Source organism: Sylvia atricapilla, chromosome Z, assembly GCF_009819655.1.
Source record: "Sylvia atricapilla isolate bSylAtr1 chromosome Z, bSylAtr1.pri, whole genome shotgun sequence".
Lineage (NCBI taxonomy): Eukaryota > Metazoa > Chordata > Aves > Passeriformes > Sylviidae > Sylvia > Sylvia atricapilla.
In genome coordinates this window covers 88377202-88393975 of record NC_089174.1, presented here as the reverse complement: position 1 = coordinate 88393975, position 16774 = coordinate 88377202, and the positions used below count along the sequence as shown (strand labels likewise).

Here is a 16774-nt window from a genome sequence, read left to right as displayed (position 1 = left end):
GAAGAGAAATAATCTGTTCGTTCCCCTCAATTTTTTTTTTTCTTAGCAAAGACCGCACGGCTCTTTCCACGGGCTCACTTCAGTTCATTTGCGGAGTAGTCGGAAGTCCCCAGAAAAATCCACACTGTTTCTCTCAACGTGCGAGGCCAACCTTCCGCAGAGGTGCGCAAAACTAACCTCAGGTGACAGGCGCGCCCCAACCGTGGGCTGTCACTGACAGGTGACAGTGGGGACAGGTGGGGAGAGCCCCCGACACTGCTACGCCGAGAAACACGGCTGTTTGTCACTGTGCAGCATCACAGAGCAGGGACAGGGCTTGTCTCAGAGTTTAATCAAGCACTAAACCAACAGTTAAGAGCTTCGTCTTTCATTCTCTCCATGTTCATTTAGCAGCCTGTCTTACAGCCTTATTGGAGAAAAAAAATAATTATCAGGCGTGGGGTGGGGTTTTTTTCAGCTGTTTTTACATCCTTGGGGTTTGTTCTACGTTTTTCATACCCATTTGATTCTGACATCCCTTTTTTAATCTTTGAACATGAGCAATCTAATACTCAGTAAGTAGGTTCAGAGCCGGCTAAAGAAGAGGATGACCTTGGAGGTTTTCAGGAGAGATAAAGTTCTTTTTCTAAAATGGGACACATTTTCTTCAGCATGGGTGAAAGTAAAACCTTACATTCACACTTCTTTTTCAGTGACAGAAAAGAGTAAACAAATATATGACCAGATGAGACTTGGCAAGAAAAGTGTTTCTGAGACAAATTTTAGAATTTATATATATATATATTGAGTATTTTTGATCACTTAACATTTTCTAGAGAAAGAAGTGCTTGATGCTTTGTTTTGTATAGTGTCTTCTATCTAACAATACTATGAAACATCCCTGATTTATGAATCTATTTTGCATTTTTAGAGCATATATGTGGGAGTTGTAAAGGGAATTGGTAGTGTCTTCTTGACAACTTTCTAGACACAGAAAACTCAGTTGTTTTTCTGTCCTTTAAAGATCTAGAAAGTTATTTTTGAGGTAAAATTCTGGAATTACTTCAGGAGGATAAAATGGTGCCTGCATCAGAGATCCAAACAGAGCAGCATGAGACCCTCTCCTGTCTCTTTCCTACATTTGGCAGTAACCTCAGAATTTATGCCAATAAAATACCAGAACCACGCAGAAGGAGACTAGAAATCCAAAAGCACGAGCCTTGAAATGATTCCCTCTTACCTACTCACCCACATAGGTGAAAGGAGGCTGAAATTTTGCCACTTAGAGGCATTGGCATAGACACTGTCTTAGCAATTGTGCACGGAGGATTTGTAAAACCTCCTTTGAAAGTGGAAATGCCTTTAGAAGTCTTCTTCCCAGGCATGGAAACTGCCCTCCAATCTGCTGTGACATACAGAAAAACATCCAGAGACTCCCAGAATTATAGATATTAGCAGTTTAGACTCTTCAAGTTAAGTCTCTTTGAATTGTTTTGCTACATGAGCTCACTGGAGGAAACAAAGAATGTTTCCTATTTGTAAGAACTTTCTTGAATTCTGTCCTGAAAATTACATTTGAATTCAAACCTAGTAACAGAGAAATGAAGGCTCAGCAAAGAAAACAGAAAATGGCCCACTGGCCTGAAGCACACTTGTATTGACAGGGACTGAGAGCACTGGCAGGATGATAATCTGTATAATCGTAATTCTGTACAATCACCAAAAAAATTAAACACTTTCATTGCCTTAAATTCTGCCTGGAAGTAGTTGGTATAATTTCTCTGTCATTATTCTTATTAAAATGCCATGATGTTTTCCATAGGTCTCGTCAGGGAAGTCAAGACCCCTCTGAACACACAGTAGCTCTAAATGTCTCCTTCAGCCTCCAGAGCTCTGAGCATTTGGACACACAAATAAGTGGACAAACAAGCCTGCACTGGAAAGGACAGAGGAGAAAAAAAGGAAAAAATTGAGGATCTGGTAAGTGAACTCTCCTAAAAATTGTGGGGAGAACCACTGCTTATGCTAATGAACTTTTGAGGTATCATGTGTTGAACTTGAGGATTCTGAGCAGAAACACAAGTGGCTGTATCTGTATCCAGAGGACCTGTCTGGTCTCTTCCCATCCCAGTGATCAGTCCATGATTTTTATACATATCCCTGAAAGCAAGCCTTTGCACAGAGGCAGAATTACTTTCTGTGTCACAGTAGATAAGAATTCTGAAACAGACTGGGATTTTTGCTCTGGCTGTGCTTGAATATATGTGCACTTAATTAACTGCTGTGTGGAAGTCAGAGGGGATTTTAGCTTTGGTTTTTCCTGAGACCATGCTTAGCATTTGAGCCTTAGCACAGCTTTATGAAGCCACAGAAGCCAAAGACTCACTGTCCTTGAGTTGCCACTGGATAGGAAAAGCAATGGGCATCGTAAAGAGTATTACATTTTCTCATTATGTCTGTTTATCAAATCAGTGAAGGGAAGGTGGACTTTTAGAAATTTTCAGCCATATTTCAACAATCCAACCCCATTTCATCTCTATTCCAAGACATCTGGAAGTAACAATTTTTCTTTTTAGAATATTAAAATTATTAAGGTTGGAAAAAACCTCTACTAAGATTGTCAATCCAGCCTTTAAAAAACCTATTTTTTTGACAGAAGAATTTCTTAAAATGTACCACAATTTTAAAAAGACAATTAATATATCGAGCTCTGTTCTTCATCTCTCTGTCACAGCCTTGAGAATTCTCCCTTGCTCCTCCTCCTCCTCCTAGGCCAGCAATCTGTGTATGAAGTGTATTATTGAATTTCAATTACAATGTTAATTACAGAGGACAAGTGGTTACTGAATCTTGCACCATAATTAATCAACCTGATATTTACTTACTCGGTTGTTCACACTGGATTAAGCTGGGTTTGGACAAGCAGGGCAAGGAAAGTGAGTGACAGGAGCATTATCATGGCACACTGCCTCCCATTGGGAAAGTTCATCTTCCTTCTGAAAGAGACGCCTTCAGGGATCATGGAATTTGAATTCCCCGTGAATTTAGTGTCATCTTAGCTTGACCAGCTCTGGAAGAACATATTAACCTCCTCTTGTGATTTTCAGAAAACCTTTCTAATTTAGCAAGTAATTAAGGGTCACATGTAGGATAAAGAGCTAGATAAGCTTGGATTACGCACAGGAAGCTTTGTTTCCAAGGCAACCCGAGCAGAGGGGGTGTTAATGCTGAGGTCAGGCACTTAATGAACTGGGAATGGTTACTGGCTGCAAAATGTATTCGAACTGGGCAAGGCGAACTAACAACTGAATTACCATTTAATGATTTGATGAGAGAAAACAAATGCCTACAGAGCTACTTATCATGGCAAATATTGGGGACAAAGCTTTCAGGCGGTGGCACCGTTCTGCTAAGTGAGGTCAGGAGAAGTCCAAAACAATGACGCTTGACAAGCCCAAAATACTTCAGTCAGCACTGATGGATTTCGTGACTTCCCAGTGTGAAGGTGTCGCTGTTTGCGTCAGCTGCCGTTGCTGACACACTCACCCTGTGCTGGGTGTTCTTTTCCTCCCGAGGTTAGTCCTGCCTGGAGGTTGCTGCCTGTGGAATCACCCTGGGGGATTTAGCACACTGAAAAGCAAGACAGCTCTCCCGAGAGCTCAGGACGCAATACACTCCTGGGACTTTAGACTCTGGGAATTAATCCCACGGGAGATTTGACAGGGCAAATCTCACATACAAATACCATGGACATGGATAAAATAGCCAAACAGCTCATCTGTAACAAAATAGATGGATTTAGTAAAACACGTTAATATTTTCAAAATGGATTCTCGCATTGTTTTGTTCTGTATGACTAAGGAACAGTTGGGAGTGAGATTACTGTGCTTGAAGGATATTAAAGAGTACAGAAAGTGGAGATGACCCATTAAATATCTGCCGCTTTCTCAGTTCACTTGGACTATAGCTCTGTGAGAGAAAGAATTGCACAGGCATTTTGCAAAGCTTTCTTTAAAACAAACAGGCCTTCTTTGTTTTAGGCACAATCACAGGATATTCTCTAACAGCTGGGGTGTTCTTGTGGCAGGAACACAAGCACCTCTAACTGTGTGCCATGCTTTTCGGAAATATGTGGATGTATCTATCAGGACAATTTTAGAAGCCAGCTGATCTCTGTTTTTCTTCTGTGTAGCCTTGGCATAAAAGCAGGTGATTTTACATTAGGGCCACCTGTGTGCACAGGGGAAATTGAAATGCTTGCTCTCTCAAACATGAACTGCAGGGCTTTCAGTTAAAGGTGAGACTCTGCTGAAGGTGACCTGGCAAAACCTAAGCCCCTCGCAATATTCAAAAACAAACCAACACACAAAAAAGCCAGCAACCAGAAAAAACCTAAACAAAGCTAACAAACAAATATCCAGAATAAACCTATTAAGCATTACCCCTAGTGAATTCTTACTGAACCAACATTTCCCGAGTGACCAAAACTGAAGAAAAGCCGTTTTCAGACTATGAGACAAAGCGGCAGGAAGGAGGACGGCGGTTTCACTTCACAGTCTCTCTTCTGCTGCTTGCTTTCTCCAGCTTTATTGATGTCAGCAATTGATGGGTACGCTGCCATCTGCCACCTCTCCTGCAGGGATAGCTGCCAGATTCTCTCTGAGGTCAAAGATGAGTTTACTGGCCCCTGATGGTAGGAGCCACAGATGAGATGACCTGAAAATGCACTCAGGTCCCACCAGAAACAAACCAGAAGTTGCTGATTACAAAGGTGGTTTGGTACGTGGCACTCCAGGAGCTTTGCTACCACTGAATTGCTCTCTGCCTCTGCAGAAAGATGCAGGGTTTCCAGTTTTGCATCTTTCTTGGCTCTTTTATAGCTGGGTGCCTATGGGCACACATTTGGAGGAACTTCTTGCAACTTTGTAGGAAGTTTCTTTCTAGCAGCGAGCAAGAAATCGCTCCTTTTCATGACAACAGAAAGAAAAGCAAGTGACCATGCATTACATTGAAAAGAATCCAGTTTAGAATGTGAATAGAGCTACAAGTTACCAAGCATAAACAGAAACCTATGGAACTTCCTGTTTGTAAAGTGATTTGGTTTTCTATACACAGAAAAAAAAAAAAAAAGTGAAGAAAGGAAGAGCCCTGACACTTTATTGCTCATCTACATAAAGAGATAATAGAAATGGTCTCAGCGAAAAGTTCGTTGTCTTCTTGAGCTGACTGGAGGAGTTTCAGCTCCACTTTCCTCTTTTCATCCAATGGGAAACTACTTCGCTGATGGATTGTGAAGAATTTCGAGAGTTGATTGTTGGTCCTGATCCTGTGCCAGAGACTTAGAACTGGTCATCACTGGGCAGCCTCTCCTTGGAGCCCTAAAGTTGTTGCTTACTTGGACAGCCTGAAAAAGCATCCTGTGCCCACGTGTGCCTAGACTGGAGATTAAAAAAATCAGAAATGGCAGAGGATTGTGTTTAACACAGGGATTTGCAGTGTCACCTTCAAAAAGCTCACAGAATTATTTCTGTGTCTTGCCAGGCAACATCAGCAATACAGCAAGGCATTTTTTACTCTCCTTTAGCACTCAGAATACTCTCAGTTGCTGGGAACTGCAAACCCGGTCTTGAAACCCAGGAGCTAGTATCACATACAGAATACATGGAAAATACAGAGTATTTAATGTTTGGCACATCCTTCTTTAGGAAATGCATTTGGGTATGGCGAAGGCAGGACCTCTGGCTCCAGCTGTAGTGACAACAGGTTAAACACTCTGATGTTAAACTTTAAACAATAAGAATAATGCCAAGAACACTGGACAAAATACGGGCATTCATTTAGTGCTGGAATTCTCTTTCTCTCCCAAAACTCAAACCATCACAGCCATTTCTCTCATGCACTCATTTCCCTTCTCGGTTTAGTTTCGAACAACAGGAGCTGGTTTACATTTGGGCTTTTGAGGTTGGTTGGTTTTGGGAGGGTTTTTTGTTTGGTTGGGTTTGGGGTTTTGGTGGGCTTTTTTGGATTTTTTTTTTTTAATTTGGGGGGGAGGTTGGTTTGTTTGTTTTTGGTTTTTTGGAGTTTTTTTGGTTTTTTGCTAAGCCCTCATTAACTCCACTCACGCTGTCTTACTCTGTTTGCCAGTGCTTAAGTACTGCTTTTTTAAAAAAGCAACCAATTAGCACCTCATCAGCTTCAATTAGAGGAGACAAAAGCAGTGTAAAGATAACTCAATGAGAGGGGGTGGCACAACATCATGTAATCACTTAAGACAGCAGTGAGCATTCACTGTGCTGGCTCTGCCGGGCCGAGCCTATTCACCTTTTCTTGCTTCTTTCTGGATGCATTTAAGATATTTTTTTTTTCCCCCTTCTGGGAAGCCAGGCCTCCCAGGAGTCTCAGAGTCTGTCATTCAAGGCTACCTGTTTACAGCTCAGCGACCAGAAAGACCTAAACAATCCTATATTGTACGCCCAGTGCTTCCTTAAACTTAGGCCTCCACAAAGGCATGTTTTCAGAAGCTGGGCAGAATAAGTTAAAGGCTGGCTTTATACTCATTAAGTGTTCTGCTTGTACTGTCTTCTAATTACATGGCAGGGCAACAATGTCTTTTTTTTGTCAATGGAGTTCTTTGGAGCAGTTAATTTGGTGCCTATACTAAATGCCCCCAAACATTAATTAGTGTGGAAGGAACCCTAATTTCCTCAGCGACTTTCCTCTCCATTTACTTCCCTTGTTTTCACATAGGCTTGGATGAGCCTCTATAATGAAATTACCTCATTAATGCCTTTATTCTTTCAGAGTAATTCATTCAAGATCTACCATTTAGTTTTAATTTAATGCTGTCAAAAGCAAAAGGTGCATTCATGTCTTTGATTAGTGCATTTTTTTCCTCTCTAAAGAGTGGACAGATTTAAATTATTAAGATGGCAAGCAGTGAGTTATAATTGGATACAAGCAGCACTTCAGTGAATATTAAATGCTTTCAAAGCCTGGCCTATCTGCTCTGCTGACTATTAACTGTGTCCAGTAAGTTCTTCTGTGGGGTTTGAATTAACGGCACATTAGCTACTGTGAAGCAAATGAAGTTTAATTTTGTTTATAAAAAACGTTGCAGTTGCATTTATCAACATGACATTTCCTTGTAGGACAGCTCATTTTGCCCCATTATCCTACCCTGACCTCATTGCTCGGTTAGTCCAGCTCACACGGGAGCTCATCCTGGGCTCAGCTTTGCAAAGTCTGTCTGAAGACCTACCTGGGCATGGCGTGGAGGATAAGATCTGGGAAATTCCAAATATTGTCACCTTAGCTGCATTTAACCACCCTGACAATTTGCTTACAGAGTAAAGGGGCACAGAGTGTATTTATTATTAAATGGGGAATGCACAGGCATGGACTGAGCAGGGGGGATTTAACACCAGATCCTTGATCTTTAACTGTCTCTGCCCTCCCTGCCTTCATTCACACCTCACGTCACAAACTACCTGAGGTGCATCAGAGAAACACGGATGGAACAAGACTTTTGCAACCTGCTTGGCACGTGTAATTTAGGATAATTAATTAGGGTTTATTGGCCAGCTGCAGTGCTCCCATTGGTCAAAGATGTCACATACTTGGGCCAGGACCTCTGCAGGGCCCTGTGCTCCCAGAGCTTTTTGGTTTGGAATATCTCCAAGGATCCCTCAATGTCTCTGGGCACCTGTTGCAGTTGTTACGTGACTCCAGAGTGATGTTTTCCTTCAGTAATTGGCAGGGAACTATTATATATTCCATGCAAGCATCAATTGTAATAGCATGACTTGAATTAATAATGTTTTATAAGTAACATATATTATAACTTCATTGTGTATTATATTTATTATAAATATCTGATATATTTAGTGTATATTACATAGGATACAGGTGCACTATATTATACATCTATTATGACCACAATCACAAGCACACACAGAGCCGTGCTGTTTCTCTTTACAATCTTCCCACCTGTGCTGTAAAAGCATCTTGGGTTTGGATTAATTTCTCCTCCCAGGACGAGCTGGAGCAAACCTTTGTATTTATTTGTTCCACGGTGGAGAAAGGTCAGGGCAATTGTGAAGTAATCTCTGAATGCGTGGCTTTCACCATAAGCTGTGTCTCACTGCCCTCTCATGGCTGGATTATCCATGGATATCCCGCTCTCATCTTCCTTAGATTCTTGCATGAATGTTCTGTCCAGCATCATCCCTCTGAATTCCTGCCCCTCTCGGCACAGACAAACACAGCTTCATCATCCCAAACGAACTCTTCCATTTGCCTCTTCACCTGTCCCCTCCCTTTTCCAGCAGACACGGGTAGCACCGGGCCTTCAGAAATGTCATTCCCGAGGCAGTGAGTCCCAGCAGATAGGAAGTAAGTTCCCGAGAACATGAACACAACTGCCACCTCCCACCTGTCTCAGCCCGGAGTCCTTCCAGCACTCGGCGGCGGCTGCGGGGAACTGAAACTCTCCCTGGGAAGCCGTGCCCGGCAAACCGTGCCCCGGCCCCGCACCTCTCACCTCCCGGCAAAGAGCGGCTGCCTCCCTCCTCCTGCTGGCTCCGCCGACCGTGCCCAGGGCAGGTGACAATGTCACTGGGTCACACCAGTGCCCAGGAACCTCAGGTGGTTTGCAGGGAGCAACCAACCAAACAGGGATGCTTTTCCACTGAGAGGGAACAAACAGGAACAAGAACTAAAGAGGCTGGGGCAGCACAGCCCCCAAACCTGCCCAGTCTCCAGCTACCACATGCTTCTGTGGCCAGACAGGACCCAAATCCACACCCAGAACAGCCTGGGGGGAGATCCAGCTGCTCATTTCCAGCCGTGCCCAACATCCAGTGCCAGTGTCTGTCAGCCTCTTCTCTCTGTCCTGAACTACTGGCACCTGAGACATGTTCTTGTGCTTGTTCTTGTTGCCGAGAGATTTCTGTCCCTGTTGTGTCCCCTCGTTTGTCCTGCCCTGTGTCACGGGTGTCTGTGTGTGTTTGGCCCGGAGCTGCTCTGCCTTGCTGCTTAGTCTGGGGGTAGGGGTAATAGGACAAGGCCCGGGGAGTTGGAATTTTTTATGTAGGGTGCAGTTGGGCTCTAGATGATATCTGTAAATTGACACAAGGTATCTGGAGCTGTCCAGTTATCCTGCAGCACTTTGACTTTTGTCCTAACTTCCTTTCAGATACAGAGGAATTACATCCCTGGCAGAGTGCCCCATACCTGGGAAATCGGGTTTCCTCGAGCAGGTCAGTCGCTGTTCAAGACAAGAATCACATAATTCACATTTATTTGCACTGCAGTGCAGGCCACCAACGTGAACTAGTGAGTCCCTCACTAACCTCCTCTGGGCAGCAGCTGGAGCAAACACTTGGGGCTGACAGTTCCACACTCAGGGTACTTGGGGAAACGTGTAGCTTTGTCCTGGACTATTTTTGAGCTTTCTACAAGGCTTTAATCATCAGCTTGGTAAAAATAAATGGTAAGGACTGAAAACATGAGGGGCTGGCAAGTTATAGGCTCCAAAGACAACTTTTTTTATTATTATTATTTTATTTTTAATAACTTTAAAAATTTAAAATTTTTATTAGTTTAAATTTTTCAAATTTCTTTGGCAAAAGTGGCAACTCGCTTTGCTTCCAGCTTGGGAAGGTTTGTCTTGGGGGCATTTCAGTATCACAAAGGGCTTTTCCAACCTCAGGGATTCCAGGGGATGCCCAGTGACCGGCCCAGCTGTGCGCACAGGCACGGGAAGCTCTTACACACATATTATCCTGCCACGAGCCAAAGCGCTCCAGGGCATCCTTGGAACAGTGCAGAGAGCAGGAAAAAGGCACAGCCACACGCCTAATCGTGCTCGGTGCTTTCCCAGCGGGACATGAAGGCCATTTCCTCCTGGCCCTGAGGGCTCCAAGGACAGTCACTCTGACGGGGCCCACGGCCCGCAGCGCCCCGGGCAGGACGGGCCGAGGTGCGCCAAGGCGGAGCCCGGCGCTGTGCAGTGCGCCCCCGTGTGGGCACTGCCGCCAGCGGCGCGGCCCCTCGGCTCCCGACCTGCGGGAAACAGGAGAGAGAGCAGGGCGTGAGCCGGGGCAAAGAGAGGGGCTCGGGGTGCCCAGGGCTCGGGGAGGGCAAGGGAAAGGCCGGGTAGCGGGAGAGGGACGGTGCACAGAGGAGCGCCGGGGGGAAACAGAAGGGGGTAGAAGAGTAGGGACAGGAGAGGAAGGAACGGGAGGTCGTCAGGTTTGGGAAGGGGGAGAGATGAGAGGAAGACGGGGAGAAGGAAGGAAGAGTTTGGGCGGGAAAGGACGGAGGTTCGGGGAGGCAGAGGAAAAGGGGAGAAGGGAGGAGAAAGAAGGGGAATACTGGAAGAAGGAAGGGGGGGAAACCGAAGCCTCCACGGCTCACCAGGGGAGCCCGGACGAGGAACTCCTGCTCACAGCGTGCTCCAAGTGAGCAAATGGCGACCAGGTGATTTCCGGGGATTCCATCAGCTCGGCCCCGCCCCGCGCACCTGTGTCGGGTGCGGGCCCGCCCCTGAAGCCGCGCCCCCGGTGCCGCCCCCCGGGTACCCTGTACTGCCTCCTGGGACTCTCCGGGACCCGGCCCGGGACCGGCATCAGCCGAGTCCGGCGCTGCCCTTCTGTTCTGGCTGCAGCCCCGCCGCGGCCCCGCGCCCCCAAAGCCCACCGGTCCCACCAGCGCCGGCAGAGAATAGTCATGGAGAAACCCCCAAAATAATGGAGATGAGGCCTGAGGCTAGGGGATGGTTTCTGCTGTAAATTAAAAACTCCTTGGGAAAAATAAAGCTGTGGAACTATTTCACAGCTTTATTCTTTAATTTCATTTACATTTTTATTTCACAGCAGCTAATTTCCTCAGTAATTGTAGTTAATGGAGTGATCCTTGCCTCTATGCTACAATCACCAGTCATGCTTTTGGAGGGACTGTGGGCTTGGCTTGTGGGGCTGAAGAGCTGCTCTTAGAAGCTGGTCAGCCAACCAGTCTAGATTTAACTTTAGGAAGAAAGAAAAAGAATCCAACCAACAAAAACTTCCAGTGGGGTGGCAGTGTGTAATTCTAGGGGCCTGAGAAGGCTTTGAGGTAGGTATTAGTGAACCTGTTTTAAGAGAGGGGAAAGACAGAGCACACCAGGAGGAACGGTGGATTCTTAACCTTAACTTGCCTCAGCTGCCACCAGTCTTCCTCTGTGCCTGACATGGCACTGCAGCTTCACAGCCAGAACAGCCCCAGCAGTCCTCACATTCTGATGCACGCATCAGACTTCACCAAAAATCCTCCAGAAGACAAAACAAACTTTGGAGTATGACACTTCTCTGAAAGCATTCCATGTTAGAATCATCCATGCTCAATGTACAGGTCAGTGGGATAACCAGGATTTATCTATTCCATCCCCAGAGCCAAGCAGTCAGTCCAGCATTCCTGTCTACTCTGATGCCAGCGTCTTGCGTTCCAGCTTACTCCTCAGATGGAAAAGGTCAGGCAGGAATGTCAGGAAGCATATTTAATAGAGGAGGAATCCTGAACAGCATTCAAGTACTACCCTAATCTTCCTCAGGACTGGGACCATAACTGGCACTAAGGCTTCTTCCCAGCTGGATGATCCTGTATCCGAGGCTCCGCAGTGTGGCTGGACGCCGGCTGGACACACAGGTAAGGCTAGGGCTCAAAAACTGTTGGCAGTGAGGTGAAAGTTTGTTTTGGCAAGTGGCGTCACCTTGCTTGGATGCTGGGGAACGGGCTGGGGCAGAGCTGCAGGTCAGTGGAACCAGCCCTGCTCCAGCAGTGCTGTCACCATGTCACTGCACTGGGGCAAGCACAAATCCGTCACCTTTAATCCGCCACAAAACAGATGCAACTCAGACATTATAGATTAGGCATGCAACATGTCATAGGTAACAAAATGGTTTAGATAGCAGTGTATATTAAATAAATCTTTGTAAGTAAAAAAGAAATCACAGAAACAATTGCTGAGGAACATGTCTGCAGGCTCAGGTCTGGAGCTGGTTGGGTTTTCTCTTACACAGCAGCAGCCAAATTCACCACGGACAGATCTTGCACCAGGAGGACATGTGCAGTGGGAAGGAGTAAAATCCCATTAATGTTTATGCTCAAGCCCTCCCCATGGTACAGAAAGTGCCTTCAGAGTCAGTGCCATTAGAAATTAACAACCCCGCTGTTAATTAGGTTCATTAGCAAGTGCACACAAATAGGAGCCAGAACAGAGCTGTGTTCCAGAGTGCCAGATTTCATTCGGAACGCCTCCACTGCAAACAGGAATGAGGAAAGGATGGAAAACGAATCACTGTACAGAGAGAATGACAGGGTTCAGCATGTTCTCCTAAAAGGTTTAATGCCAACCCCAGCCCAGATGCTTTGTAGCACATGTACAGCTTGGCAGTAATGAGGCCGTTTCAGTAGAACACAGATCCAGACATGCTGTGTCAGGGCTCTGCTGTCCCTTGACACTCTTCTAGTACTTACACAAAAATGCAACATCCAGCCCTTACTTCTGGATACAGAACAACAGTCATGTGTTTAATGAAGAGAGTTGCTTTAGAGAAACAGCCTGTGGAGAGAAAGCTTCCAGCTGAGCTTTCTCCTACTCTCCCCTAATGATTTAGGGACACAAGGCTCAACGTACTTTGAAAAATAAGTCTGGTATGAAATTAAGAAAAATGCTCATTTTTCCAAGTATATGATATTTAATTGTAATGAAATAAAATCTGAAAATGTCTAAATCAATTAGGAAGTAAACATGAGTTGTAATACTATACCTGTAAAATTATTAATTCCATTCATTGTCATTAGAAATTGTGTAAAATATTTATTAAGGGCTTTGCCTACAGAGGCACAACATAAATAGAGTAAGTCCTGCTGAAATGTGATCAGTTCGCAACTGCTGCGGGAACATCAGCAAGGCCAGCCCCGGTGACAGTCCCGGCCTCGGGGCTCGGCCCCCGCGCTGCCGGGGTGTGCTCCAGAGCCAGTGCCCAGCGCCGGGCAGCTGCTATGCCACAGTCCCTCCGAGGCCCTCGGGCAGGTGCCAAAGCCAGCAGAACGTGCTTGGAGAGGGAACGGCTGCTGCAAAGTTAATCCACCCCCTCAAACCCTTGGGCGTTCTCCACGGCCATGAGGAGCTTCTCCCGCAGGTCCTCGAAAGATTCGTACAGAGGTAAGTCTAGGCGGTTAAAGCTGGGAGGGACAAGGAAAGAGTCACTTCATAATCCACGGAAGAACAGAGTTTGAAAGAACTAGAGAAGATTAAATTAATTAGGGGTCTTGATTAAGAATGCAGCTTGTGGTCCACAGAGTTCCCTGCACAAATTTGTAGTACATGCTTTCAATGTTTGCAAAATCTAAATTATCTTATAACCTTACCTTTGTTTTGAATTCTCCAATTACTTATGGGCTTTCTATGGCTGTTTCTATGGCTTAGGTCTGACTTTTTGTAGTTCATTACATCCACTTACTAGGATGTGCAAAGTAAAATAATATCCTTCAGTTTCTCAGTTTGTGAAGGCACTGGGGGCCCAGAGGATCCAATGCTGCTTGATGCAGAGCTGACCATGGTCAGCAGCATGGCCCTTATGGCAGGAGCAGCTCTGGAATTTATGCTTTGGTGACTTACCAGGTGTGAGCTCGGGGCAGCTTATCAGGACTTCCCCACTGCTCTATTGTAAACAGCTGAGGACCATTTGAACCTGAAAATGAAAACCGTATGAAACAGAGATTGCCAGACAGTACAGAGACTGCCTAAACATCATTTTTAACATAAAATGTTGGCATTAGTTGTGGGCTGCATTTGTCACCTGTAACAGGTACATTAAAGCAACACGAACGTGGTTCTTTCTTTTCGAGCCCAGTGAGTTGGTTTCAGAGCTTGTGTAATGCCAACAAAGTGAGCTCAGACATCAGCATTTAAAACTCAGTGCTCAGAGGGGCTCAGAGGTTGTCTGGGTTCCCATCGTGCCACCAGCAGCTCACCATAAAGTTCAGCAAATCCGTTCATAGGCACACGTGACGTCCCGGTCACAAACTGCAGGAGCCGGATCCGTTTCTCAGCATCCATCAGCAGAACAGCCTGTGGGCAAATGGACACCATCGGCCTCAGCCTCCTGCCCTGGCCTGGCTGGGCAGGGCTAAAGAGCAGCCCAAAGCCAGCAGCAATCACCTTTTGTACCAGACAACCCTCAGGACACAACGGGTTGTCCCGTCTCCAGATCCCATCTGTGGATGCAGGAGGAGCTACACCTGCCCTCCCCTGAGTGAGGTGGAAGCAAGTCCTGCCCTCAGCACAACACCTCCCCAATTCTTAGCAGTTTTTATGAGGAAAAATGATTGCAAAAAGGCAGTAACTTTCACTTACAGGACAGTCAGAGGTGGTGCCCAGTCTTACCTTCCAGAACCACTGGATAACGGGATGGTTTGGGCAGTAACCATTTTTGTAAATGGTGTGTTGTCTCCAGTCATTGACGTCCACGTCACCAAGGCCACACATCAGTAACTGAAGGGAAGTGGAAGGGTGGGATGTTAGGAGTGTGTGTTTCCCTGCACTCACAGGGTAACAAGGTGTCACTGCCCCTCAGGGCTCTGACCTTCATTTATACACACACACGGGAGAGTCTGAGCTTCTTCCCAGAGTATTCCAATTACTGGAGAATGGCTGCACACTGCCATAATGTGACAGCAACTTCCATGTGTTTGCCCCAAATGTGACTGGCAGAGGCAGGATGGCACTGATCCACTAAAGCTACTTCCAGGCTTTCAGAGGCACACCCCCAACCACCTCCCTGAGTAAGTGCAGTTCTTTGCATGTCATGAATAGATCTATTAATTAGGAAAAACATCTTATTCCCAACTCTGAGGAAGGCAGCTGTGTCTGCATGTTCCCTTAGGGAGAGGGACGGATGACTGAAGAGCCCAGAACACATGGCACATCTGTCAGAGAACTGTCAGCTTGGAGCACCAAATTGACTCACCTCCAGTTCATTTTCATCAAAAATTTTAATCAGATCAATAGGAAGCAGTTCTGTGAACCCCTAAAAAGAAAAAGAGCAAAGTTAAAGCTCTCATCCCATATAAATCCTAATTAAAAACATCAATGACCAAATTACTTCAAGCTCAAATAATTAAACTTGAAAGAGAATGACCTTATTCTCATAAGGGAAAGATTATATATTCTTACACAAGATAAAACTGTAAAATCCTAAAACATAAGTATTCTATTTGCATTCCATACCAAGCTCCTTGCTCTCTTTACACAGACACCAGTGGGTAAGAAATCTGTGTTAGAAAAAAAAAATCCCTATTTTTGTGGAAGAAAGGAGCTGAAGAGCCTCACCTCCAGAAAGGCATTCATTTGTTTCTGCACTCTGTTGACAAACCGCCACTGGATGACCAGGCTGCAGAAAGAAACAAAACCCCATCAGAAAAACTAACTCATCAGCAGGTCTCAGCCAACTGTTCAGAGGTTTCAGCAACCCCAAGTGCTTTCAGTTTGTCATTTACAACTTCAGCAAGTTCAGGTGACTCAGCAGCTTTCACCAGTTGTTCCAATTTATTGGCTGGTGACTGATAGAATTTTGAAGAAACAAACCAAAAACCCCAGCGACTATGACCAAATCACAGTGGGAATATCGTCACTCCTGTAGGTACCTACGTGAGCAGACATTTTATTCTTCCAGAGCACTGAGTAATTAAAAATTCCCAGCAAAGTCTGCAAGCTCTGAGGAGAGCTGTCAGGACACAGCACCTCGCCTATGAATAAAGAAATAAACTGCAGCATCAAAGGGACACCTTCCTTTCAGTTCCAGCCACCCACAGCACAAACACCTCACAGGTGCAGGCATAAAAAAATCAATTCCAGGCATGGAATCGGGCCAGGTCCAGGCATTGGAAATGAACTCCCAATTTGCATGAATGTAGCAATTTTAATGCCTTTCACCTTAGAGAAGGCCCTGATTTAAAATGCCAGCAGGTATAAGTGAATTTATACTTTATTTATATTTATACCATTTTACATCCTGGTAGGCGGAAAAACTGAGAAAGCTGAAAATTAAACCTAATTTCAGATTTGGCCAATTTGTGGTAGGAACGCTGGCACTGGAATCCTGGCTCTGGTCTGTGACTGGCAGAGGAGGACAATGGGATGAGGGCCAGGCTGGAGAGCAGCTTCTGGCTCCTCTGAACTTGAGCCAGATGTTGGGGAAGCACGTTTCCATGGGGGGAGAATTTCAGGAGAACAAAGCATGTGATTTACTTTACTCTTTGTTCTTATATTTGACTGGATATAACCAATGTTAACAGTACGATTTATTTTTTCCAACAATCCCTGATGCTTTTGTGCAGTGCAAACTACAGGAATTGCAGCAGGGTCAGTTTTAAGTACAACTGCTCTTTCTTATCCCCAGGCGTATTCCATAATGATACTTACTCAATGTATTCCCGCTTGTTTTCATTTGTTACCATGATTTCGGACCCATTGGGCTTCAGGTCCACTTGATATGTCTGTATTTCAGAAGACCAAAAAGCCTGTTATTTGAGGACATCTTTGTCCCACGCTCCCTGAGCAGCATTTTACAAACAGGATCAGGAAATCATTAGTAAATTGATTTACACTTTTGAACAAACATGTGCTGACAGAAGGGAAAACTGGCAGAGAGAAGCTGGCTATTTACTAATAATTTTATTTAAATAATTATTTAAAATAGTAAAATTACATATGAAATATATACTTCAAATATACATAATTATAAGTTATTAT

At 45.1% G+C, this 16774-nt stretch overlaps 1 protein-coding gene across 8 annotated transcripts in view; it reads right to left on the bottom strand.

The window, feature by feature from the left end:
• Window positions 1–12690: 12690 nt before the first annotated feature.
• NEDD4L (NEDD4 like E3 ubiquitin protein ligase) overlaps window positions 12691–16774 on the bottom strand; it is an 83867-nt gene continuing 79783 nt past the window's right edge. For all 8 annotated transcript variants that reach the window (XM_066338644.1, XM_066338645.1, XM_066338646.1 and 5 more), the window contains 7 exons: window positions 16445–16518; window positions 15353–15413; window positions 14991–15050; window positions 14408–14515; window positions 13996–14092; window positions 13640–13712; window positions 12691–13203 (listed from right to left, as the gene is read on the bottom strand). In XM_066338644.1, coding sequence (XP_066194741.1) covers window positions 13101–13203; window positions 13640–13712; window positions 13996–14092; window positions 14408–14515; window positions 14991–15050; window positions 15353–15413; window positions 16445–16518 — 576 coding nt within the window. In that variant the 3' untranslated portion in view covers window positions 12691–13100. The remainder of the gene's footprint in view (window positions 13204–13639; window positions 13713–13995; window positions 14093–14407; window positions 14516–14990; window positions 15051–15352; window positions 15414–16444; window positions 16519–16774) is intronic.